Source organism: Hyla sarda, chromosome 4 (genome assembly GCF_029499605.1).
Source record: "Hyla sarda isolate aHylSar1 chromosome 4, aHylSar1.hap1, whole genome shotgun sequence".
NCBI lineage: Eukaryota > Metazoa > Chordata > Amphibia > Anura > Hylidae > Hyla > Hyla sarda.
This window is the reverse complement of record NC_079192.1, coordinates 290504904-290532264: the sequence shown is the minus strand read 5'-3', so window position 1 is coordinate 290532264 and position 27361 is coordinate 290504904. Positions and strand designations below refer to the sequence as shown.

Below are 27361 nucleotides of genomic sequence, written 5' to 3'. Positions count from 1 at the left end.
ATTGTACCCCCTAGCGAATACCTTGAGGGGTTTAGTATTTAATGGGGTCATTTGGGGGGCGGGGTTCCTATGTTCTACCACCTTCAAATTTCTGCAAACCTTGCATAGCACATAAAAAAAGATGTACTGTACTTTTCAAATTTTAAAATTTTTTAAAATTTCAAGTTAAATTGTTAGGCTTCTAATTCATTTAAAATGTTAAGAACAAAAGAATTAGTTTCAAAATAAAAGTAGACATCTGAAAGTATAAATTTCATAAACTATTTGGTCAGTATGTATAAATATATGTAACCTATTAGTGTTAAAATAGTAAAAAATCTTTTTTTACATTTTTATTTCATGATTTTTTTGCATTGTAAAAAAAAACTTCAAATGATATCGGCTTACTTTTACTATGTACATGAAGGACAACTTGTGACAAAAAACAAAGTCAGAATTATTGTGATTGGCAAAACGTTACCAGCGTTATTCTCTAATAAAGTCAGACATCCCCGATTTGAAAAAACAGGCCTTGGGGCATACAGGTTTACTTGTATTGGTCCTTAAGGTGTTAAATCATGAATGTTTGTGTAGATATAAAGGAATACTCATCACATGTAAAACAGGCTTTATAAAGGAAGCACAGTCTTCCGAACCGCACTGCCAAATAAATCACATTTTTATTTTCCCGCTGGTTTTCTCGTGTCACCTACAGTGTGCACCATTCAGACCCCTTTTTTTAAGATTTCTATGTCCGGATCTTCTACCAACCGGTACTTTGTTCCTCCACTGACTGTTCAACCAGGACGAGATTCGGGTCACCGGCAGCCACGCAATTTCTAAAAGCGACTATAGTTATTGAGCTCTGAGTTCAACACCCAGTGGTTAGCAGCTTCTTTCCTCACCTTGACAAGGTATACCTTGGATTCTGGCACCAGGCAGCGCCTTCCCTTTTTCGCTTTTTGTCTTTCTGTTTCTATTTCTTCATTGTTGTCACATGAAAAGAAAGAATAAAATATTTACAAATATGTAAGGAGTGTACTCACTTATATGAGACAGTGTAGCTGCTCATTTGAAAGCAATTTGTCATTCAAATGTCATTACTTGTTTTTTTCTCATTTTCCCCTTGTCTTGCTATATAGTAGCACAGTTTGCTATTTTTTGTATGAATAAATCTACATACATTTAATTATAGACAGCTTGTACAGAATATTTTTTGTAGATGTACACACTGTATTTATACTATAATCAAGTAGAATAGATAAGACTTATTTTGTCATTTACATCATGCTTGAAGTAAAACACTGAACAGAAATACAGAAATTGGATACTGAGGAAGCTGCAGTGCCAGCGGTGTTCTTGACTCTTCAGCAGGTGTTTACTATTTGCCCTTTCTTGATCAATTCTGCTTTTTCAAAATTGGAACCCTTCCTAGATTGATATATTTCAATAACTTTATCATCTTATTGGTTTTCTTTTAAACTTGGCATACAGTGCTGACAAGCCATTTTAACCTACTGCACATTGCTACAAAGTCATATTCAGTTTTAGCAGAGTTGTCAATTATTAAAGGGGTACTCTGGTAAAAAAAAAAAAAAAAAGAAGCTTCCAAATCAACCTATGCCAGAAAGTTATACAGGATTTTAAATTTCTTCCATTTAAAATTCGTAATACTTCCAGCACTTATCAGCTGCTGAATACTACATCGGAAGTTGTGTAGTTCTTTCCAGTCTGACCACAGTGCTCTCTGCTGACACCTTTGTCCATGTGATTAACTGCCCAGAGAAAGAACAAATCCCCATAGCAAACCTCTCCTGCTCTGGACAGTTCCAGACACAGACAGAGGTGCCCCCTTAAGCATGGGTGCGGATAGTCTAATTGACTCCAATTATCAATTATCTTAAGCTAATTGATAAGTTGTTTTACTGAGCAAGGCAATGACTTTTTTCCACAAAGGGCCAGTTGGTTTGGGGTAACCTCTTCAATAAGCAGAAAAAATTATTAAAACTTTATTTTGTGTTTATTGTCATTTGACGTTATATCCAGAACTGGCCAAGAATTTTAGCAGTCAATCATTTGTATGTAACATTTACATACGTACATTTATTGCTAATTTCTACCAGTCATCATACATTTGGAAGATGCAAGCCATCTTGAAGTAAAACAGGCTACTGTTATATTAGTATTGGGATAAATTTCTCATTGCAGCTAATGTAAAAAAGCTCTCATTCAAAAGAAATGGATGGCTCTCTAGTGCCACCTGTTGGGGCTAGTTAAAGTCCAACCTCTAAGTTAAAGTCCAACCTATAAAAGTAGGAATCATTGAACACCACTCTTCGGGTAGGGTAAGGTAGATTTTAACATTCTAAACCTATAGACCTGGATATACCCATCAGTAGACTGTGTGAAATGCTTTTGCAAAGACCAAAAAACACAATCAGGGAAATGTATCAATCAGCGTGAGCGGACCTGACTGCACAAGTCCCATTATTTTTTACAAAAGTCTGCGATTTGTTCACTTTTTGCATGATTTTGGCAGTCTGCACTGCTCATGCCAAGGAGACAGAAAGGGCTACATGGCTTGGCATGGAAGGGGCACACAGGGTTCATGCCCTAATCACATGTGACTTTAGGAGCTGGCTTAGATTTTTAGCATACAGACAGCCTCAGATCCACTGGATTTATGGAGAGGCGTCTCTTAGTAAATCCAGTGCAGCACACATCGGTGGTCCAGACTAGAGTATAGAATGAAACAAGGCAATTAGTAAATATCGACCTGTATCCATAGCCCCCCCCCCCCCCCCCTATTTAGACTTCTACTCTCCTCTTCATAAAACATATAAAAGAGAAACTGATATAACTAGTTTGGCAAAAGTAGATGAATGCATTAATGTTAAAGGGGTATTGCACTGAACAGGCATTCTAAAGTTATTTTAAGGTCCTTTAAGTATAGGTTTGGATATCGATCCATCTAATTTACAAATAGTTTGTTCTTTATAATTAAATGACTCTTTGGCCACCTGATATGAATATCTGCTTTGCACAAGCTATTGAATACTGAAATAACTTGACAGATGACTGGGCAGTACACAGCCTACATCTGACCATCAAAGCTGCTTTTGAAACAAAAGTTGATCCTAAAGGGAAGATATCTGTATGCCCTTCCATTATTCTTATTTTATGTTGGATTCACATCTTTAGTGACTATAAAAATCCCCAACCAACTGCATGTCTGATTCCGGTCATACAAGAGCATGCCTGGCATTTCCACATGGGTCATTGCTGGCAGACGAGCCCTGTGTGTCAATCAAACAGGGAGCTGGTATGGTTATAAACATTTCTTGTAATTATTTTTATCATTGTTATTATTATGTTACTATTATTTTATTAGTTTATATTTTTTATTATCATTCAAGGGAAGCTCCAATTTGTAAAAACTTATTCTGTGGATAGAGGATAACTGTCTGATTGCAAGGGGCTCAACCACCGAGACCCCATTGCGACCTCCAGAATGGGACGCAACTCACCTCTTTGAGTGCTCCTTCCCCCACTTTCCAAGAAGAACTGATCTTGGGATTGACATCCCGCTCAGCCAATCGACTTGTTAAAGGACAAGTATCATGAAATAAAATGTATCCCCTATCCAAAGGATAGGGGATAAGTTTTAGATTGCGGGGGGGGGGGGGGGGGGGGGTCTGAGCGATGGGCCCCCCCACGATCTCCTGTTTAGTGCCCCAGTTCTCCTTCACAACGACGCGTCACAACCCCTGCCCAAAGCGGGGGCCGACATGCCCCCTATATATATAGAGTTCTATTGGAAAGCCGAAAATTGCCGAACGGTTCTCCTATAAACCGTATGGAGGGGGTGTGATGGCCCCTGGTCCGGGCGGGGGTTGTGGCGCGCCGCTGCGAAGGAGAGCTGGGTCTCTAAACAGGAAGGAGAACTGCGAAGGAGAGCTGGGTCTCTAATCCTTCAGATAGGGGATAATTTTTTTTTCATGATACTTATCCTTTATGGTGGGAAATCACTGAGGATAAAGGATACTTTTTTTTACAAACTGGAGTTTCCCTTTAACAGCACAGGTCAAGCGATCACATAATAATTTTGTATCTTTTTAACATTTTTACTCACATCTCACAATACAACTTGTTTAGGAAACTCATTTTCATAAATATATTATTTAAAAGAGCCTTCTTGTCTAGCCCCCTCACCTACTAGCCAAGGCAGAGAATGTCTATGCAGTAGTCTAAAACTGTGGCTCCCCAGAGGTTGCAAAACTTCAACTCCCAGCATGCCTGAACAGCCAAAGGCTGTCCAGGCATGCTAGAAGTTGAAGTTTCGCAACATCTAGAGGGCCACAGTTTGAGGTCACTGCTCTATAGCGTCTCTTACTCGGGGGGGGGGGGGGGGGGGGGGGTCTGAGCACATCTATGCATTGCAAGGAAAGCAATTGCTTTGAATGAATTGTGTAATTCTTTCTTGGCACTGTGGGGGCACTGTTGGGGAATTGAACATTTGCTTGTGCATTCCTCCCCCAGATTATGCGGGATCACACTACATTCTGAGACTTGAATCTGCACCATTAATTTTTCTCTAGATGTCTGACAAATATAGTAGTTTCTTCTAATGTATAAACGTACCAGGCTCATAAGTGCAGTAAATGTATTTCATTTTTAATTCTGTTTGACACATTTTCTTGGGAGCAATGCTACAAACATTTACAGCGCTAACCTCCTCCTGTGTCTACATTGTAAAATATTGAAGTAATATTTAAGAAGAAATAGCAACTCGGCTTAATGGCTTTGTAGTGCATAATGATATCTTAAGAGTGTGAACTGGCAGCGTGCAACAGGATCATGGTATTTCTATGGAATGTAACATTCATACAAACATAGCATATATGCTACAGTATAGTCAACAACACTGTTACCAAGAAGTTATAGAGAGACTAAAGTCTGCGTATCATTGCGTGTTAATATGTATACATACAGATAATGAAAATAAATATTCTGCCGTTCTAATCTTCCTAGAATCATCAAAGATCTATATGTAGTGTTATTCCTCATGGGGATATTATACATTTGCTCAATCATATATATTATGGATTACATTTAATGACTAGTAGTAGTAATTCCAGTTAAGGCACACCTTAGAGGGACGTTATCTTCTATTTATCTAAGGAGTGCCGTAGAGATAAGCTATAATTGTTGCTATGGTAACACCAGCTGCTGATGGTGATGCATTAAGAGGACTTGTCCTTTCCCTGCATAAGCCTGTCATCCTTCATATTATCTTGGCGTCGTGGTTAAAAGACACCCATGTGCATTGTGTTACAGTTGTTCGTTGAAGGAGCTTTTTATAGTAAGAAAAATATAGCCATTCTGTTCTGATCTATGAGGATCTCCATTACAATTAACGGTGCATCATTTCGTAGAGGTAGAATAACAATTGGAGGCATTAGTTCTTTATAAAAAAAAGAAGATATTCTTCTTTGTTTATATGAACTTTGCATATGAGATGTAATACTTTATTGATGTGGCAGTACAAATATGGGTGAATATAAGTCCACTTTAAATAGACATCGAAACAGAAGATTGTTGGCAGATAAATACCACATGCTCCATCTAATCTGTTCTTTTGTTATTTTTTTTTTTCAGCTTTGATATTCAGGATTAAATTCAGCTATTCTGGATTTATCAACCTCACCTGCTGGAAGGTTGTCCCAAACGTTTACTACTCTTTTATACATTTCTTAAAGGGGTTATCCAGGAATCGAAAAACAGAGATCATTTCTTTCAAAGACCGCTCCCTGTCTGTCTCCAGGTTGCAGATCAGTTCCATTAAAGTGGATGGAGCCAAGTTGCAATACCACAACCATAGTTAAGACAGACAGGGAACAGTCTTTGAAAGAAAATAGATCCGTTTTTCGATTCCTGGATGAACCCTTTAACTAGAACTTCAGATCTTGTGTCTGTGCCAAATGGTACAAAAATACGTGTTGGGGAGTTAAACCGTTGATTGATTTAGTCTGCATAAATTAGTGCCACTTTCATAGTGCTCTGACCAGAAAAGTTCAGGATGACAGTCTGAGGTCTCAAGAAAACAGAGTTCTCCAGCAACCCATACAGTAGAAAAAGGTATTCTTATTTTTTACATTATAAAAACTTGATCATGACAGCAAGTGCAGATAAAACGTTAGTTCACACGCATTTCGGCCAATTGAGTGGCCTGCATCCTAAATCAACTGGCCGGACACGTTGTATTAAACGTTATATCTGCACTGCTGTCATGATAAAGTTTTTATAACGTAAATAAAGAAGAATATCTTTTTCTACTGTATCAGCTGCTGGAAAACTCTGTTTACTTTAAACTTTTGGCTAATTCAAGCCAGCGGAGTGGCCCTCCAAGCTCCGTGCACCTATACAGGTAAAATTGGAAGAGGGCTGGTGATACACGCCCCTGTTGAGGTGGATGTGATGTGTCTCTGTTGCTTGTCTGAGGTCTACTATGACTGTATACACCTAATCTTTAGCACTTTAAAAGCTGCACAAATTTCTTCAGACTAAAACCAATTGGCAGCAGGGGTGTCAGTTTCAGTTTTGGATACAGTTATTGCAGTTTTGCTCATCTCTAAATACAAAAAGTAATGAAAACTGTTCATATTACCGTATATATTTATGAGAAATGTGCTTCACCAACCAATACATAGCAAGACAGCCAACATTCAGGACCAAGATGGTGGCAAGAAGCAGGCATTACTCTCTAGAATGTAGTCGGAATGTAGACTAAAGCTTGAGTGCAAAGTACTGCATTTTTTCTTTTGTTTTGTTTAGGCTACTTCATACTGTACATTCTTTGTGGTGCAGACACATAGAGAAGCTGTATTTATAATATATTCCTTTTAACAAGAAAAGTGTTTTATAAGTGACAGACCCTGTGGTGTTTAAGAAGAACAAAGGCACAAGGCCCAAGAGACAATTTGCAGTGAAGCTATATCTGTCCTGGAGACCTGAGATGTGGCCTGTTTTTTAGGTCTGCAGTGGAGCCTGTGTATTCTGCCCTGAAGTGTAGAAGACTGAGCTGAGTTAGTAGGAGGGAGTGAAATATTGGGACCCGTAAGGGGAGGACCAAAGGGACAGAAATGTATTTATTACAGTGAAAAGAAAACTCTGGTCTGGGGTCCCTGTAAAGCCGGTGTTCAGTGTAATCGTGCACATACACCTTATTTTTAGCCGACAGTAAGGATCTATGGCTGCCTTTCACCTCTCCACCAACAGATGTGGGAGTAAGCCAGTGGCAGAGTACTTTGGCTATATCTTACTTCCCTCACCATAGAGAAAACACAAACAGTCAGACATTCTGATTGCTCATGTGTATGGGAAATTGGAAGTGACAATCGTTGGCCGAACAGTTATTGAAAATGTATGGCTACCATATACTGTTTAGTGTGGAAGATTGTGGGAAAGTTGTTCTTGAGAAAGTTCAGGTGTTCTTATTAGGTGTCCTTATTCTTAAAAAGACACCTTAACATGTTACAGAGTAATGTCAAAACGTTTGATCGGTCAGAGATGAAACTCCCTGATCAGTAAAATAAGCCAGGAGAAGTGTTTGCTGTGGTGCTTCACTCCCTGGGTCGCAGTGATCTCCATTCAGCTTCTCTGGATGACCCCATAGACTTATAATGGCGTCGTTCAGAGAAGCTTAAGCGTGCATTTCTCCCAGATCATGCTATATATAATATAAGTTAAAAAATATAAGTATGTAAAGTAAAAAAAATTAAAAAAAAGAGAAAGAAAGAAAAAAAGGGCGTAAAGACATTTGTTATTATGGCTTGTGATAATTATTTAAAGGGGAATACATTAACCTCTTGAATGATCATACTGTAATATTACAAGAACACCAGAATTTATAATTGCGGAAACTCTGCTTATAACCTTCCTAAGAGATCAGTTTATGGGTTATCAATTAGAAGCTATGTGAATGGACTTATATAGATATATAACTATATAATGTATCTCTTCTTTTTTTTTCCTTTCTGCTTTATGGCTCATGTTAAGATTGGATCTTAAGCCCACAAATGGTACTATAGGGAATGTGTTATATTGTTCTTTTACTTTCATGAATTATATAATTCTATTATTAATATAATAATACCTTTCTATTTGGTTGATTCCCACATAGAAGCTTGTGAGGATGTGCAACACATATGGGCGTAAAGACATTTGTTATTATGGCTTGTGATAATTATTTAAAGGGGAATACATTAACCTCTTGAATGATCATACTGTAATATTACAAGAACACCAGAATTTATAATTGCGGAAACTCTGCTTATAACCTTCCTAAGAGATCAGTTTATGGGTTATCAATTAGAAGCTATGTGAATGGACTTATATAGATATATAACTATATAATGTATCTCTTCTTTTTTTTCCTTTCTGCTTTATGGCTCATGTTAAGATTGGATCTTAAGCCCACAAATGGTACTATAGGGAATGTGTTATATTGTTCTTTTACTTTCATGAATTATATAATTCTATTATTAATATAATAATACCTTTCTATTTGGTTGATTCCCACATAGAAGCTTGTGAGGATGTGCAACACATATGTTTCTACCCGAATCTGATAAGTTTGAATTTTTGCTGAATTTTTAGGTTAAAGCACCTTCCTCTAATGGTATTTTCTAATTTAGTTATTGGCTCACGTCAATGAAACATGTCAGAAAATAACACTGATGGTTGTACAATGATCTGGGACCCCCATGGAGTCTTGGAATAAAAAGAGTCCCACCACTTGGCACCACACCAGTAATTTCCTTGCTTCTTTCATAGTCCAGCAAACCTGGACCCAAAACCCTGTTGATTTCAGTGGAGTGAAAGTTTTACTATTTCAGTCTATGGTCTATATATGAAAGTAGTTTGTATTTGGTGTGTCATCCATGCCACTTATCCTATTTGGCAAGATGCTGGTACAGAAACTAGAAAGTAAATTAAAAAACTGTAAATGTATAGTTATTTCTTGTGCAGTAAGGGGAAAGCTACCAATAGTGTACTTGAAATAAAATTCCTTTATTATTTTACAAGTTCTGCTTCCTGACATCATGATCGATTCCAGCAGAAGAAAATCAATTGAAACACAAGCTTTTGACAAGGAACATTCTGCATCTGTGTCATCACTCACAGGAGGGTCTAATGTGGCCTTTAATACCTTCTGCTGCTTTAATCCTGTACATCTTTACATGGCATTGGCCTTCGACCAGAGCATCGCTTTAACACTTGCCTTTCTGTATATGCAAATTCTTTTATGCAATATTGATGCTTCTTCACGCTGTGTTTCAGCATGTATAGTCGCCATTACAATGTTTATTCTTTCTGCATAAATTAATGTCATTTTGATAGATTTAGCATCATTCAAATGAAGAAGAGTGTACCTAATAAGTAGTGGAAACCAGCAGAGAACATCTTATCCCTCTCCCTAAAATAATGCTACTGAATGTCTGAATGGAAATAAATAAAGAATCTTGATTAACTATGACATTGTATTAAGGGAAAGGTACAAATATGGAAGAGATATAACACTTTCTGCTATCTATTTATTTATCTAGCAAAAGAAGAGTTCGGGCAGCACTGTGGACAAGTATGGTGGGTGCTTGCCAGAGAGAGACTTGGTCCAAAAGGAAAGTCCCCAAATAAGCAAAACTGAAAAAGATGGCAGCACTCTGGTGTCCATGTGAAATAATAATGTGGCTTTTTTCACCAAACATCATACGCAATGTTTCGGCTGCCTCCCGCAGCCATTGTCAAGCCGGTTTGACAATGGCTGTGGGAGGCAGCCGAAACGTTGCATATGATATTTGGTGACTAAAGCCACATTATTTTTTCCCCTGGACACCGGAGTGCTGCCATCTTTTTCAGTTTAATTTATCTATCTATCTAAATAGCCAGCAAAGCAAAACAGCAGCACTCCGGTTTAGATGAAAGCGTGTGAGGCTTTATTCATCAGATGCCACGACGTTTCAACCGTCTCTCACGGTCTTTGTCAAGCACTCCGCACGGTCTTTGCTTGACAAAGACCGTGAGAGACGGATGAAACGTCGTGGCATCTGATGAATAAAGCCTGACACGCTTTCATCTAAACCGGAGTGCTGCTGTTTTGCTTTGCTGGCTGTTTGTGGGGGCTCTTGACCTGGGTCCGACCAGCTTGCACCCGTGGGCACCCCAGGGAGTGCGGTCCTTTTTGTTGAACTCTATCTATCTAAATATCTATCTAATATATAGATAAGCTTTTTATATAAATATAAGCATATGTGTTCTCAATGAGAGCCTGGCTGGGGGACACAAGCCTCTCTTAAGGGATTTTTTTTTCATTTCTCATGGAAGTTAACATGTATTATACTCAATAATAAAAAATTTGAAAATAATGAAAAGTGAATGATCATATAGAATAATATGCACAAAAGTGCTCATACATTCAAAGTGTAAGGTAATAACCACATTTACAAACACGGGTCAAATAAAACCACTTGTGTACAGTGAAATAAATTATAGACTCACCAGCATAGATCTAATTGTGGAAATCCATAAATTCATTAAACCAATGTTATATTTGGCATTTTGCCACATTAATGCACATGGCAGGAATTACATGACTGACAGTAATGATAAGGAGGTCCACATATCAAAAAATATAGAGACACGTGCACATATGCCCTACACACATCATACATGGGTGCTTCTACAGAGCAATCTTATGTCTATTCTCTTTTTGCAGTGCATTTGGTGTGTCTATATCAAGTAAGGGCAATACACTCAGCTCATCACTGACCACACTGACAACACTGACACACATTGGCACCTAGTCCCTAGTCCTCTCCACTTCCTGCTTCTCCCTGCAGGAGCAACCCACTCAGCCAATCACTTATTGTGCCCGGTTACTGTTGCAGCCAATCACTGGCTAAGGCTGGTCACTGTTGCAGCCAATAAATGGCTAACGCTGGTCCCTGTTGCAGCCAATCACTGGCTAAGGCTGATCACTGTTGCAGTCAATCACTGGCTGAGGCTGATCACTGTTGCAGCGAATCACTGGCTGAGGCCGGTCACTGTTGCAGCCAATCCCTGGCTGAGGCTGATCATTGTTGCAGCGAATCCTTGGCTGAGGCTGATCATTGTTGCAGCCAATCGGTTGCTGAGGCAGATGACTGTTGCAGTCAATCACTAGATGGGGCTGATCACTGTTGCAGCCAACCACTGGCTGAGGCTGATCACTGTTGTAGCCAATCTATATATTGTGAGACTATGTTGTAGTAATGAATACAGAACTAGTATTATCCAAGAATACCTTGCCATCACCTTGTAAACAATGATGGTTTTAAAAATAATCTATGAAGATTCAGGGAGTTCGATTTACAAGGACAAAACTCCCAAGATAGTTAGCAGAGAAAACCATGTGCACTATGATAGGAGCTTCCATGGTGCAAATCAGTGATAGCTATGTTGCTGTCACAGAGAAAGTACAAACAGAAGCATTTACTTTTAATGCTGCTCCATGCTCATGGCGCAAAGTTTCAGGGGCGGACCCCCTTATTCATGTGCATTGACTTCTAAAGCTTCAAGAAGTCAGTGCACGTGATTAAGGGGGTCTGCTCCTGAAATGTGCCATGACCATGGAGCAGCATTAAATGTTAATGCTTCTGTTTGCACTAGTGATACATCTTCTTGTTTTATGCACTTTAACCACTATAAAGGAATTTTGCAGCGATGAGTGATGAACTGATAGCGGGGGGTCCGATCCCTGGGACCCCCTGCAATCTCCTGTACGGGGCCCCAGCTCTGCGCGTCTTTCCCCGTGCAGGAGGCGTGTCGGTCACAGCATGATGCCGCGACCGACAACCCCCCCTCCATGTATCTCTATAGGAGAGGCAAAGATGCAGCGTTCGTGCATCCACGCCTCTCCCATAGAGCTAAATGGAGGGGGTGTCTGTCAACCTCACAAACACGACAACATGAGCATTTGCCGCACAGAGCTGCGGCAATGCCAAGTCCCTGTACAGGGTGATCAGACATTTATCCCCTTTCCCTTATCGCTGCAGAACTTTAAGACATCTAATTATGAAAAATAAAAGAAATCTCTAGAATATACTACAGTACCATCAGTCAAACTATTAATTCATTTTTCTATGATAATTTACAAAGGTTTATTACCTGTGTTTCCTTAGCTGTATTTAGGAGCTTAAAGGGTACTCCGGTACTAGACATTTTATCCCCTATCCACAGGAAAGGGGATACGATATCTAATCTTTGGGGGTCTGACCGATGCGACCCCCACAATCTCTGGCCGGCACCCTGGCATTCTGAACATTTATGTTAAGATTGCTGGCTGTGCTAGGCTTGGAGCTGCCATGGTCCTCACGCCACATTCATGAGAGACTGAGATAAAGTATTTGTGTATCTCTGGATCCCCCATGAAGATATCTGTAACCCCCAGCTTCGGGTTGTGGTTGACATTAATCTGGCACAGAGTGAAGATCATGGATAGGGGATAATATGTCTAATACCGGAGTTCCCCTTTAATAGAGCTCTGAAATATAGGAGTACATTCTAGCATACCTCTACGTGAGAAAATGATGAAACCTGTTGTTTATGAGCATTGTATTGGATGCACTGGCCTTGGATATAAATAAATATACTTACTAACTAATGTTTTGTTGTCTCTCTTTTCCCACTAGCACCCCCGGGTGCTTTAATCCCATTTGCCACATGATTGGTACTGTATAATTACTAAATCCTATTCTGTCCTGTCAGCTTTAGATGGGGCTGTACTAGAAATATATTTTTTTTGTCATTAATCAGCCCAAACTAATGGCCATCAAAGGTTTCTCTAGTGGGCCAGTCTGACTCTGATTTCACATTCTAAAGTACTATTATACAAGCTAGTTTGGTGGTCTGATAGATACCAATTTACTTGATGACCTTAATATGCATAGAAATGGAATCAAAATTGTGCATTGTACCCTGTCAAAGTCATCACACCGTACATGATGTTGCTAAGATGAGTTCTACATAATTAACCTAATAAAGCATCTAAACAATCACACTCGGTATAGTATTAAAATTAATATGGCTTCTACTTCTGATATGTCTAAATTGTGAGATAGCATCAAACAAATCTGAGAAATCTTGCTGGTATGAAAACTTAAGATCTTCATGTACATCCTCCCCACTACTCCTCTTAGATGTCAACCAATCTGATGGGCTAAGACTTTTGCTTTCCCCTTTACTGTATGTTGAGTTAAGCATGCAGTGTAGTGTATTTTTTCCAACCCTTTCAGTTTTACGTTGTCTCCTCTATTGAGTGGTGAAGGCACAACACTTGTATCCAGCTCTCATCTGAACTGACATTCCTGGGAAAGGGAATAAGCCATGCAGATCTTATCTGTCATCAGCTTCTGTATCTTCAGAGGCAGCATGCACGCCTAGCTTCAATTAACGTGTGCTGGGAAATATTTGCATATTGAAAAGCTGTCTGCATACAGCTTTAAGAAATGGCTACTGGCTGCAGCCATGCAATGTACAGCGTCACGTCAGTGCTAAGGATTTAAAGCTGGAAGCCCATTTTTATTGCTTATATCAAATGTTGACAGAAAATCAATAGATTTAATGTGCAGTCAGTTGTTGAGTGCAAAGAAAAAGCTTTTAAATATGAATTTAGTAATTAAGAGTTGAAGCTACCACACCGCTTTCTGGTTATTAGGCTCATAAGTGAGGATTAGGGAGCCCATTTAATTGGAATCTTTAATCTTTGCACTCATACATTTCGTGGGGAAAGTCAGATTTGTTGACTTGCTATGTTTAACACATGCAACTGAGTTACTGTCATGGCTGGAAAATAGTTAAATGGAGGAGCTGTCCCTATGCTACACTGCTACTTGTTTTGGAGTGTTTTTTTAATATATCTATCTATCTACCTATCTATCTATACCTATCCTGCCTTTCTATCTACCTATCTATCTATACCTATCCTGCCTATCTATCTACCTATCTATACCTATCCTGCCTATCTATCCATATCTATCGATCTATCTTTATCTGCCTCCCTATTCTATCTATATATTATCTATCTATCTATCTATCTATCTATCTATCTGTCTGTCTGTCTGTCTATCTATCTCATATCAATTCATCTGTATCTATCTATCTATCTATAAATCTAACTATCTATAAATCTATCTAGTATTTATCTCTCTCTCTATCTATATATAAATATATCTAGTATCTACCTACCTATCTATCTATCTCTACCTGTCTCCCTATTCTATCTATCTATCTAAAAAAAAATAATAATAATTTGAAAATATCCGCAGCACACTGAGTAATAAAATCCAAAAAAGTAGTTTATTCCATGACAGTGAGGGTGTCCAGAACAACGTTTCAACCAGCTCCCTGGTCTTTTTCAAGCTTTTATCTATCTTTATCTATCTATCTATTTATCTACCTATCTATCTATACCTATCCTGCCTATCTATCTACCTATCTATCTATACCTATCCTGCCTATCTATCTATCTATCTATCTATCTATCTATCTATCTATCTATCTATCTCTACCTATCCTGCCTATCTATCTATCTGTCTACCTATTATATCTATCTATATAGCTATCTGTCTATCTATCTATCTATCTATCTCATATCAATCTATCTGTATCTATCTATCTATAAATCTATCTAGTATTTATCTATCTAGTCTCTCTCTCTCTCTCTCTCTCTCTCTCTCTCTCTATCTATCTAGCTATAAATATATCTAGTATCTATCTGTCTATCTGTCTAGTATCTACCTACCTACCTACCTATCTATCTATACAGATGTAGCAAGGTGTTTTCTGCACAGTGATAACTCATTGATATAACTATAGAGCTACAAAGATGTGTTGTTCCATATTACCAGACTCAGTCCTGCTGCATTATATATATATGTGTGTGTATACTATGAATGTTCCATCTGACACGGAGCCCCTGTACGTTTTGATTTTCCTCTGCTAAGGACAATTGGCAGTTTCCAATGTATTGTGGTTCCTTGTGCTTTATATTGACAGTCGGTAGCATAAGCCTTTTAAACAACAAAGGGTAGTAGCTCTACAGCCAATCTGTGATAAAAGGGGGAAAAATGAAATCACTATGGAAACTGGAGGAAGGATCTAACAGCTTTCTTTTTTGGAATAAATGTCTGATGTTTGTGACTGCAGGGAAATAAAATTCATAAATTTGGATGATGTTATCGCTAATGATTTGTTACGGCAGATTACGCTATTTTCAAATCATCTGACCTTGGCTTTATTAAGTGATCCCTTTTCCAAAATAGTTACTGTTTTACACTAGAAAAAAGCAAGAATGTGATGAGGGGAGGAGTGTTGAGAAAACTGGCTTCTTAAATGATTATTTTTTAAATCACACAGAGCTCCTGGGTCCAGGAATGAAGACCACTGTGAGATTTTCAGCAATGCAGCAACCCGGGGAACTGAATACCAGTCAGAAAACAGTGTATCATCCAATTGCATGCCTGCCTTTGATGTTGGACAGAGAAACTCAGAACCTCTCCCTCCAATCCAGAAGCAAATAAATACTAAGGAGAAGAGACATCCCTCGATTCAGTGCACAGACACTCAGAGACACAAAAACCAAGGCTGCTGTCATTATAAGAGCACAAATGAACCTGTTTGGATTGCAGACTGCAGCAAATACCTGCCTCCCCATAGGAGTTTGCCACTTCTTCCAACATCATCAGACAATGCAGAGAGCCTTGGCTTCCACAGGCCACTGTCTTTATCTCCAGACAAAGCCAGTCATTCTTTCAGTACACCTGCAACTGAACAGCACGGGGAACTGGAGGGGACTAAACACTCCACCGAACCTGAAAACCATTCATTCTCTACCAAAGCTTACAAGAAGAGGAAGAGCAAACATCTTGGTAAGTGAAACAAATACATCATATACCCCAGTAAGAGACACTTACCTGGCAATCATGCATTTAGCAAGCACACTTATTTCTAAAGATTTTACTACATATTTGCAGTAACATTTTAATTTAATTTGAGATTTATTTGGTTGCATTTTCTAGAATTCTGCAGCTTTTTTTTTATTTAAATATGTTGATGCTGGAGATATGTGTTGTGTAGATTTGATTGTTTATTAGATGACTTGTATTTGTAAACAGTGCATGCAGCCTTTTGCATTAGGACTTTTATTCAATGTTTTTCCCTTTGAACTTTAATTGAAGGTTGTGCTGCAGAGGACTGGAGAGAACATGATGCAGCTACCAAGGAAGTGCTCGCTGTATTCTTCCCTCCAGCAAGGTATTCAACACACGGCCTCTCCAGACCAGCTTCACCAAGTGAAGGGCACCTGCACATGTAAGTTATCATTGGTACTCAGTCACCTTCCATGATCGAAGACAATTTTATTTTACTTCACTAACCCGTCACCACAACATTCTGCATAGTGAATAACATCTCTATCCATTATAATAATAGTCATTTGCAGCCATTTCATCATATTGTATGCATTGATCAAGCCTCAGATTTTTTTTTGTAATGTTAATCCCCAGTAATCCCAGTAGCTATGTGTTGTCCTGCTGCAAAGTTAATGCTTACAATGCCTTTTCAGCAACAAGTCCTAAGTATAGATGGTCCATTAACCTAAGCAAATTCCCATTCATCACAGTGTTTTCAAAGCACTGTGTAAGTAAGTATGCTTTGCGCCTCATAATTACTAGGTCTGGTCTGAATGATAAATCTCCCCTATTGTATTTGGATAGAATAGGGAGGCATTTCTATACATGTATTTTCACAAAGAAGCTAAATAGGGAAAACTCATAGAATAAAGTCCCTGACAAAGCAGGAAATAAAGCACACACTACAATTAAATAATGCCCCCCATAGAGAACCCCAATTTTCTGCAATAGTCTATTCTGCTATTAGGTGTAATGGTTAGAAGCCAGGTACACGTTTGCCCTCTAAAGAGTCCCTTACTCCCATCAAGATGTCACTTTAATTGAAGAAATATGCTCCATAAAGATGCAGTTGCAATGTGATTGTTTTATGTAATCTGTCAGTCCGCATAATACTTCTAGATGATTTTGTTCAAATTCATTGACTTCCTTAAGACCTGCTTTCTGCTTGTCAAATAGCATTAAGAGAGTAGGCAAGTGTAAAGCTTAACTAACACAGTGTTATCTGGGGTCAGAAAGCTGCAGTACAAGTGGCATGCATGTTCCTTTGCAATAGATGGACAAGGTTCCTGCAAGAGCAAGCATCCCTGGCTTGATGCACAGAATATCTAAACCTAATACCATCACCAGAATTATCAGCCATAGCTTTCACATATAACAACATTTTTTTATGTATATGTATTGTATGTTTTATATCTTTCCATAGCTTTAATGATATGTTGTTTATCGTATTGTTAATTACATTACAGGCATAAATAAGACAATAGCAATGCATGCTACACGTGATGTGGGTTTGCCTTACTGACCTGTCCAACACCATCCATACATATTTTCATTCACTCTTCGTGTTTTATGTTTGTTCTGTTTTCATGTGATAAAACGTGGCTTCTTGTAATGCATATCTGTATATTATATATGGCACTAGAAATGAACATAAATGAAAAAAAACAACATAAATATATGCGTAGTGGTAATGCATAGCATAATAATAATAATGGCAGGAGTGCTACCAATTGCCTAGATATACTAACGTATAGAGAGAGGTCACATGACCTAGGCAGCTTTAGAGTGATTGTCTGTATCTTAAGGATAGTCACAATGCCATGGCTGCTTTAAATTTCAAGTACAGTCCTAAGATTATTTTTAGAATCAAGCTTATTGTAGGACACAAAGTAAGTGTCAAAGTAGCATGTATATTCTTTAGATTGCATATTGTAAATGATAACAATAGTACACAATAATGTTTCAGTGTATAACATAAGGAAGGAAACCACACATTCAGTAGTGTGTATTATGTCCCTCCCTTTGATCAGTTTACTCACTTACTACGAATTATACAGGAGCCAAATCCCAGAGTCAATAAAGAGTTAAAAAGAAAGTCTGGGCATTTTCTTGCTGGGATCTGTCAAAGATTGAAGCTGTTGGCTTCATGTCTGCCTGTAGAACAATGGTTACCTGTACGCTTTATAGGTTACTTGGCAGACACCAGCGATCTGTATAAGGTCTGTCTCTGTTAGATGGGATTCAGCGAGAATCCCTAATGACAGTCTACCTTTCATTACAAGAAAAGAGGAAAAAAGACCTGCATACCTTCTTGATGAAGGACAGAACGTTGAAGCATTTACTTGATGTCGCTTCCATTCAGCCTTGACTTGGCCTGAGGTTTTGGTTCCCAGTCTAGAAGTCAGCAGGCTATCACTTCTCTCTTCCTCCACCCCTTTGTATTTCTCTGCAAAAGCAGATTAGTGTCACAGCTGTAACAGACACAGTAATACACATTAGAGTTACTATCTCCATGGTGGCAAGGAACATGGATGTAGGACAATAGAGAAGACCACTGATATTCCTTTTTTAATTGAAATTGGTAGGTAAGGAAGCAGATTGTCACGCTAAGTTGAGGCTAATGTTACAGCTCCCTAGTACAGTGTTCTTTGTTCTATAAACCAGTGTAACTTTCTAGCAAAGTGTTGCTTCCAGGCTGTTACTAGCTTTAGACCAAACACAATGAGAAAGCAAAATACACATTATCCCAGGGAATCAGCCTGACTAAGAAGCCTTAGGACCTTTTCAGGTGGGATACTATTATTTTAGCATTATTTGAACAGTGTGCTTTATAATAAGCAATATATATATATGGCACAGTGGCATGCTGTTCACAGCATATATGCAACATGTAATAGAATAACAACAGCGTTCCTTCATCTAATTTGGGATTGTGTTTACACTCTGCTATCCGCACCGAGGTCACACGGGTTGAAACATTAATGAGGCTTCCTGCTTGTTTCTTATGGGGCCAGCTACTGCTGCTGCTCTGCACATGGAGGGTCACACTAAGACCACGGAGGAGGAAAGTCTGCCTATGTATACATATATTTAATGGGTTTAATTAGATAGATAGGATATATAGAACATACAGTTTAGATTAGTAGATGACATAGATTGATAACAGATAAGTAGATACCTGCATTAGACAGATGTGCATTAGATAGAAAGATATAAGCTAAATGTTAAATAGATAGATTTGTGCATTGATAGAATACATACATATACAGATAGGTAGATAATGGAATGGAGATTTGTGTTAAATAGATGTAAAGTAGCAATGAAATGGAATAGATAGATAGATAAATAGATAGAAAAATAGAGAAGTCATTAGATAGCTAGATATTTCAGATAGATACATATTTTATATAGTTCCCATATATAGAGAAATAGATAATACATAATAGATAGAAGAATAGATAAATATATATATTGCATAGCTATATCACATAGATTAGAAATATGAGATAGAGAGATATAAAGATAAATGCAAATTAGATATACAGATAGATTACACAGATAGATAAATAGATCGACAGATAGTAGACAGAAAGATAGATAGAACATATAGATAGAGTGATGGACATATAGATAGTTAAAAATTGAGATATATTTAAAACAGATAGATAGATATGAAATTGATGAAAGACAGACAGACAGATATTAGACACTACCTAATAACAATCAATGGAAGAAACTTCAGTGTCACATTTTCTTTTAAAAACAAAGATTTCTTGAATGACATTATAGATTCAGCCCCAAATTCTTCAACAATAGATGTCATTGTTTGTAAGAGGGTTTTATTAATTGGCATAAAACATGTAAAGATAAGACAGTATTATTGATATTAAGATGGGTTTATTGGTTAATCCTTTGGGTGCTGGAAGAAAGTCTATTCAATTGCATGAATTAGTTGGAAGGGTTGATAAGTAATTTAAGATACAATAGGGGATTCTACCACCATAATACTCAGTATGATTGACATAACATGATCTAATCTTCTCAATTTTAGCTTCCACACCAACAGGGTATAGAAGAGATATAAATCCACCTATTGGTTTTTATATCATCTAGGTTAACATAACTCCTGTCTTATACAGTTCAGAAATATTTCATCTTCCTTCTGGCTCTGGGAAGCCTTCATGTAAATGCCATTACCTCTCATTAGGTTCTTCAATCCTTTCTATGTATTTATGTATTTGGTAGGTTCACCCCATGAGACAAGTGCATGGTGAGTTTTTCAAAAGGAAAGAAAATTAAATTGGGAGAATTGGGAATGTAGTGTTGCTGGATTTCAGATTCATTTGTTATAAAGCAGAGACTAAATTTCATTTCTAATTTAGCTAGACTAGTTTATTTATTTGTGTAAGTATGCAATATGCTATATGCTTTAACAATAGGAGTTTTGAAATATAAAAAGACAAAGAAAGCAACATAATTAATGGAAATGATGTGATGTGCTAACTATATGCTATAGTTAAAAACCCAGACAAAGGAACATCCTGTGCATTGTACTATCATGCTAAGATATCTTCAGATATGTCAGAATGTTACACAAAAAAGGGTTACACACATCTAAGGGGTATGTAAACTGTATGCAATGCCATATATCTTCATAATTAGGTTGAGTGTGTCACAATGGCTGATTCTGACATATATTTGTGCAAAAGATCAACAAGCCCTGTTGCTGATCAAGGTCAATTGGTTTGAAATTCATTATAGCCCCTTGCAGTCTACATTGAAGATGATTTAATATAATAGCCCAATACTAGGCAATTATTCATTCCCACCACAGTAACAGCGGGTATGTGGATTGCAATAAATAAATAAATAAATAAATAAATAAAAATGGAGATTTCCAAGAGCAAAGAGGAAAATGTCAGCTGTTTGCTGGAAAGGATAACACGATGGAGACAATTTTGTTAACATAATGTTAACAGTTGCTATAAGCCTCTATCTATGTGATTGTTCTGTGTTCTATTGCTGAAACATGTGTGGCTAGCTACAAGTCATTCTATTAAAATATCTGTCAGTTGATGAAATACATATTCCTGGCCATTCACAAATGATTGCTGGAATGGATTCTTACCACTCTAGGAAATCAGATTATGTATGTTATCAGAGTGTGTCAAATGATCCTGGAACAAAATAAGCTATGTCTCTCTATATCGAAAACAAAATCTACATTTTGAGGTCTTGTTCCTGCACCTCTGTCACCATGTGGAAAAACAAAAGGCTGTGTACATTGAGGCCGGATTAATCGCTGCTGACTCCCTGATGATACACATTATTTCATCCAATATTTATACATTTCCATTGAGTACACCAGCAGCAATTGCATGCTAAGTGTTAAAGTCATACATGACAGAGAGGCAAATGAGGTTGAAAGACTGCAGCTCTATGTAAGCATAACTCGCCTAATTTATTTTTTATGCAAAGATTAATGTGCACCCAGCATGAATGTTTTGGTCTCCTCCATCATTATGAGAGGGAACTTTGGATCTGCATTACCTAGCAGTGTTCCATCAATCAATCAGCAGGGTATGGCTGGAGAAATACAGCAGGAACCCCACCTGAGACTGAACACATCCATTTCACTAATGGGCTGTTCCTTTTTATATTAGTGCACAACTCTATTTTTTAACCTGAAAAAAAAAATTTTTTGCTACCAGTACAGGAAAACAATCATTGAATGTTGCAAGGCAATACAGATGTACATATTTACATGAGTAAAACAATAACAATTTGCAACAATGCACTCAAGAATATCCTTTATAATAATTCAAGTAGCTTGAGATAACAATTTAAGTATTTTGATATCTTTTGCTTCTTTATAAAATGCTTCCATAGATTTTAAGGTTATATTGCGATTATATTTAGATGTTTATAGCATCTTTGTTTTTCAATGCAATAGCCTAAGAAATGCAACAAATATGTAATGTTTACTTCCTATTGTAACATATGCCTTATATGCTGTAACTTGTACAGATTATGGGCTCCAATTTAAAATATGTAGCAGTATCTGCTCCTAAAAAAAAACCACCACGTACAGTACTATGTGTCCTTCATAACAGCCTTTTATTGCGTACCCCCCTCAAATACCATGGGCCAAGTGTATCTGCTACTTCTGCATTTTCTATTGCTATGCCTATGTTTATAAACAAGAAGTAATGGTTTCCTTTTGCTTGAGGACTACCTGATTCCCTGCTGTGGTGGGTTGGTCTTGTACATCACTTTATTATGCATCATATAAGTCACTAGTACAAAAAAAAAAGATGACTAGAATCTTTCATTGGTACAGAAGGAAGTATAAAAGGACTTTGGCTGTTATAGTATTTTCATACTATATGAGTATATTATGAAATAGTAAAGTACACCATTTTCATAAAAAGAAAAAGAAAAAAAAGAAAAAAAAGAAGCCCTCAGAAATCCTTTACCACATCATTAAACAAATATTTGCAATGGAAGTATGCATACGATCACTTAATCCTGTTATATCTGGTGCATACTCAGTAAGCACCAGCTATTTCCTAACATTGAAATTTTTATATCAGAAAGAAAAAAGTATATTATTACTAATTATTATTATTAATAGTAATAGTGATAAACCAACAGGTCTATAAGATATCAATCTCAATGTTGAAAGAGAACTCCAAAGCCCAATAGCAGAGTAACAAAAAATAAGTGATACACTTTAGTAATGTAATTTCCATCTCTGGTACCTGACCCATCAATCAACTCTTGCCAGAAGCAAGAATTTCTATTCTAATTGAAATGCCTTGTGCATGCCCAACTTGGCACACCATGCCGAATATCTTTCTGCCAAATTATTTATCCAGTGACTCTCTGCATAGATAGTTGAGCCTATTGGGAGTGTCACCAAATAGATTGACACATTGGAAGCATTCCTGTAAAATTATGATATATTGGGTTTCAGCTAAGCAGAGCAATCTGATGAAAAGTTGAAAGACATAATTTAAGTTATGATTTTATAAGACTTTAATAATTTTCCAGTATGGAAATAGAAACATTGATAGTGGAAAAAGTCTAAAAAAAAATAAACAGTAACAGAGGACATGCTAACATAGACACAACGCAAGATTCTGGTTATCAAATATTCGATTGGCTTCAGAAAAAAAGAGCTGCTGCACTGATAAAGAGTTCCACCTTTACCTTTGAATGGGTGCCAAGCGCAATAAATACTGTCAATGGGGAAAAGATTCTCCTAAAAATGCGCAGGTGCTTCTGGTCAGACTTATGGAAGCGAATCCATATCGCTATATCATCCAAGTAAACAAAAATGCTTTGTAATTAACACCAAGACTAAATATACATTATATTATATTACTTACCTTATTCACACTTATATGTGTGGTAATAAATTAACAAATATTGAAATGAGACAATGATATCATAGTAGTGAAGTTTTGAACAATAATAAAGTCTAAACTCATTACTAGTACAACTAGGAATGGGAAGCATATATTTAGTTAATGGTTTGACTCTGTATTATAGAAAGATAGCAGAGATGGGCGAATCGAAGCTGAAGAAGTTAAATTCGTTCCGAATTTCCTGAAAATTTTTATTCTGAACAAATCCCTTTGTGGTAACGAATTGGTTCATTCACTACATTTTGTGCAGGCCGGGGGGCTAAAATGGTGGCTACACGTGTGAGAACATGGGGCAAGGAAGTCTGGGAAGGCGGGTAGGTGGGATCACCCTGAATCACATGGCGGCATGCAGCCTATTAGCAGCCAGCCAGCCCTGTGATGACACAGCACTATATATTCGGAAGCCATTGCCAAAGACAGGCATTTCCTGTTTTGCTGAGAGAGCAGATACTGTGTGTGCGCACTAATCACTGTTACTGACAATACAAATCTTTACAGCGGTGAATCCATTTTCCTCAAGCCCGCATTCATTCTGGCTAGAGAGAGAGCAGACACTGTGTGGATACTAATCAGCATTACTGACAATACAGATCAGCACAGGGGAAATCCATTGACCTCAAGCCCGCATCCCTGCAGGAAGACAGGGAGAGTTTAGAAGTCGTTTCATAGTCTGCCAATTGAGATCATCACAGGAAGCACTCCCCATTCAAAGACTGCAAGCAACCATTGTGCTGCTCTGTGGCAGTGATTCTAATAGCGACTCCTGTAACCTGCATGTCAAACTGAATAACAGTATTATTTCACTACCCCAGCACATTTCGACAAAGTGTTCTACACCCCCATTGAGGCTCTCTGTGGCCTGGAAATAGCTGTTTTTACTAGTGATTTGCTGTGAATATATTCGGATCGAAACCTCATTTTTTCGGAATTTCAATTTTTGAAAAATTCGCCCATCTCTAAAAGATAGTAAACTATTGAAATGGTACAAGATTGTGCAAGTCTCTATGCAAAGAATCAAGGAGCTTAAAAATATCCATTTAGTATATTTGTAATATGCACTTAGTTATCAGCTTTTGAAGGCGCAGCCATCTGCGAAATATAGTTTTATGCTCTTCTCTTCATGAAAAAAAATTGCAAAGTGGTTCCCTATTTTAGGCACTTTTCTTAGTATATGAAAATTAGAAGAGACAAAACATGTAATATCTTTAATTTTTTCCAGCACAATCTTTTCTTGAACATCTGATGTAGCCTTAACCATTTTGCATTTGGTTAGATTTCATGTAGCTCTAATTTCAGCTAAGGACAAGTACATCCTTGAATTTCCCCCCCAATATCTTTTCTTTTCTTAACCATAAAGTCCATTCAGTAGGTATGGTATTAAGTATACCTGCCTATATCCTTTCTCTCCTGAATGGTCACCACCCAATGGTTCACCCATACCCTCAGGGCAATGCTGATTTTTGAATACCTCAAAGCTGGTCATATTTTAGACCAAATTGAGGGTGTTGTCTCCATTTACACATTATGGAAAGATTATAGGCACATTAGTTATTTGGTTATTTAGTTGTTGAAAGGACCTCCAGCATTTTCTCAAGGTATATTATTGGAAAAAAACATTTTATCAACTACAAATAACCTCATACTAAAAAATAGTATATGGGGACGTTTAAAGTCACATTCAGTGATCACTTTTGAATATTGGAACATGACTCCAAATTTTAAATCCTTGACAAACTTTAGATCAGGCATGGAGTGACACATTCCATGCAGGGCGATTGAGTTGCCATGGCAACTGTGCAACGCACAGAAAGTCCGGTGGACAAGCCTATTTCTGATTAATATAGCTTGTGCACAAAACTCACTGGGCATTGAACGGTTGCCTTAGCAACCAAACAACCCAGTGTGGCCTACTTTTCTCCATGGCTAATCTTAAGAAGTTGAACTTTGGAGTTATGCTTTAATCTTTTGTTTTTTTTTCCTCAAAGTACTGGCAGACTATTGTACTGGCAGACTATAAAAATACAACTTATTGGAATTTGAAAGTAACATCTTGACCCTTTTAGACTATTAATATATATATTGTTCTTAAAAATGTTATAAATAAAAGGTTAACAGGAAACTTGTAGATGGAAACACACAATTTTGCATTCATATATAAATGTGTCCAACAAAACTTAAAAATTATAATTCTTTTAATATTCTAAGGAACAAACATTTACTAGTAGAGAACAGAATTTTACAACATTAAGGCTCAAGTAAACAACTTATTACTAGTTATTAAAAGGACCGACCATCTGTAAACATCTTCATAATAAAAGATCTGTATAAGATAAAAAGTCAGTTAATAAGCTTTTGTAGAAAAGAACCAAACACAGCATTTTAGAAATTATTTATTAGCATATTCAAAAAATTTAATATATAAGACATATTGTTGTTAAGCCAAACAAAGCACATTTCATTCACAGAATAACATGAAGCATTAATGACAACTGCTCATATTGAAATATATTTTTTTGTATGCCATACAAATTTAAATGGTATATTGTCAAACCTAGGAAAAATATATAATATGAATCTAAAAATCTATGGGGTAAAGTAAACATTCATGACTAGAAATTGTAGGAAAACATTAAAGATATATTACAAGTAGACTTAAATAGCTGTTTCAGCACTGGACAGCTCTGCATTGAACATGACAATTTAGCTTTTTCATAATTATGATTGACCCAGGGCCTCCTAGAATGTTCTTATCATATATTGCAAATGCACTTTTCATTTTCCCTGGCTTATGAAAATATGAAAGATGTTAATTTAGTTTGAATTATAATTTTCACAACTTTTTGACATTGTAAATTTGTTTATGCCGAAAAAGTAAAATTAATTATAAAACATATCCCAAAGGTAGAAGAATAATTACCTTTCAAGTAAGGTATTGTTCACTCTCATTTACTTAATATAGTTATATTAACAAGGCTTTCAGATATCATTGGTAATATAAACAAAAGCAAAAATAACATAAAAAGTCTTTGCTTAAAATAATTAAAACACATTTGAGATTTTCCTGATGGGTGACATGTGAGCAACCAACAGCAACAATGATGGTCAGAATCATTATAGCATCCATCGCCTTTGACATACTAAGGCCACAATATAACATGAAATGGTCATATCATGTTCTATTTTTGTTGACCCAAACAAGGTTTGGCTTTCTAAGAAAGCCCAGACTTGTAGACATCATATGAATTATAGGATTAGAATGCAGTGCCATTAGCATAGATGCAAAATGTAGAGAATGGTTGTTTTGGTAACACAAATAACCCAACATGTGTTGTTCTCCAGCTTTAACTAAGCTAAGATGGATTCTCTGAGCATATCAATGTCATTCGAATCATCATGTCATAGATAAATACATATGGTGATGAATTTCCTCCTAATGATGTGGAACAGAATAGATTAACTGTAGAGTTCAGACATCTAAAATTCCTCTTAAAGCTACTTGACCCATTATCAAAAGAAAGAAGGGTCCTACCTTTTGAATAGTTGTACCTATATCAATATGTGTGTATCAATATTATTGAGCCTTAACTGGTTTGCTCATATTGGAACATATTTATATATGGCTTTCTGGCCACATAACACTTATAAATTGAAATTTCATCTATACATACATATTGTTAAATCGGTCCATTTAAAGATGACTTTGATCCCTTACAGTATTAAGATCCCATGGGCTTTCCTGTCATAGTCTATTACTCAGATTTTTTCCTGTTTCCTTTAACTCCACAGGAGGATACTGTAATTTCTTGGAGGTTTCTGACATATAAATAACCATAGAAAAACAACAAACAAAATGATAAACAAATAGGTTACTTACATTCCTTCTTAAAGGGAAATGGATTGCCTCACCTACACTAACCTGCTGACATTTCCTGATAGTTCTGAATG

General features: G+C 37.1%; 1 protein-coding gene and 1 long non-coding RNA gene across 2 annotated transcripts in view; one reads left to right on the top strand and one right to left on the bottom strand.

The window, feature by feature from the left end:
* Window positions 1-353: 353 nt before the first annotated feature.
* Window positions 354-18378, bottom strand: LOC130369342 (uncharacterized). Its single transcript, XR_008892724.1, has 3 exons — window positions 18294-18378; window positions 17510-17624; window positions 354-961 (listed from the first exon to the last, which is right to left on the bottom strand). It is a non-coding gene; the product is annotated as an uncharacterized LOC130369342 (long non-coding RNA).
* LOC130369340 (dynein axonemal heavy chain 3-like) overlaps window positions 5249-27361 on the top strand; it is a 101356-nt gene continuing 79243 nt past the window's right edge. Inside the window, exons 1-3 of the mRNA XM_056574480.1 lie at window positions 5249-5341; window positions 15433-15944; window positions 16254-16386. Coding sequence (XP_056430455.1) covers window positions 15533-15944; window positions 16254-16386 — 545 coding nt within the window. The 5' untranslated portion in view covers window positions 5249-5341; window positions 15433-15532. The remainder of the gene's footprint in view (window positions 5342-15432; window positions 15945-16253; window positions 16387-27361) is intronic.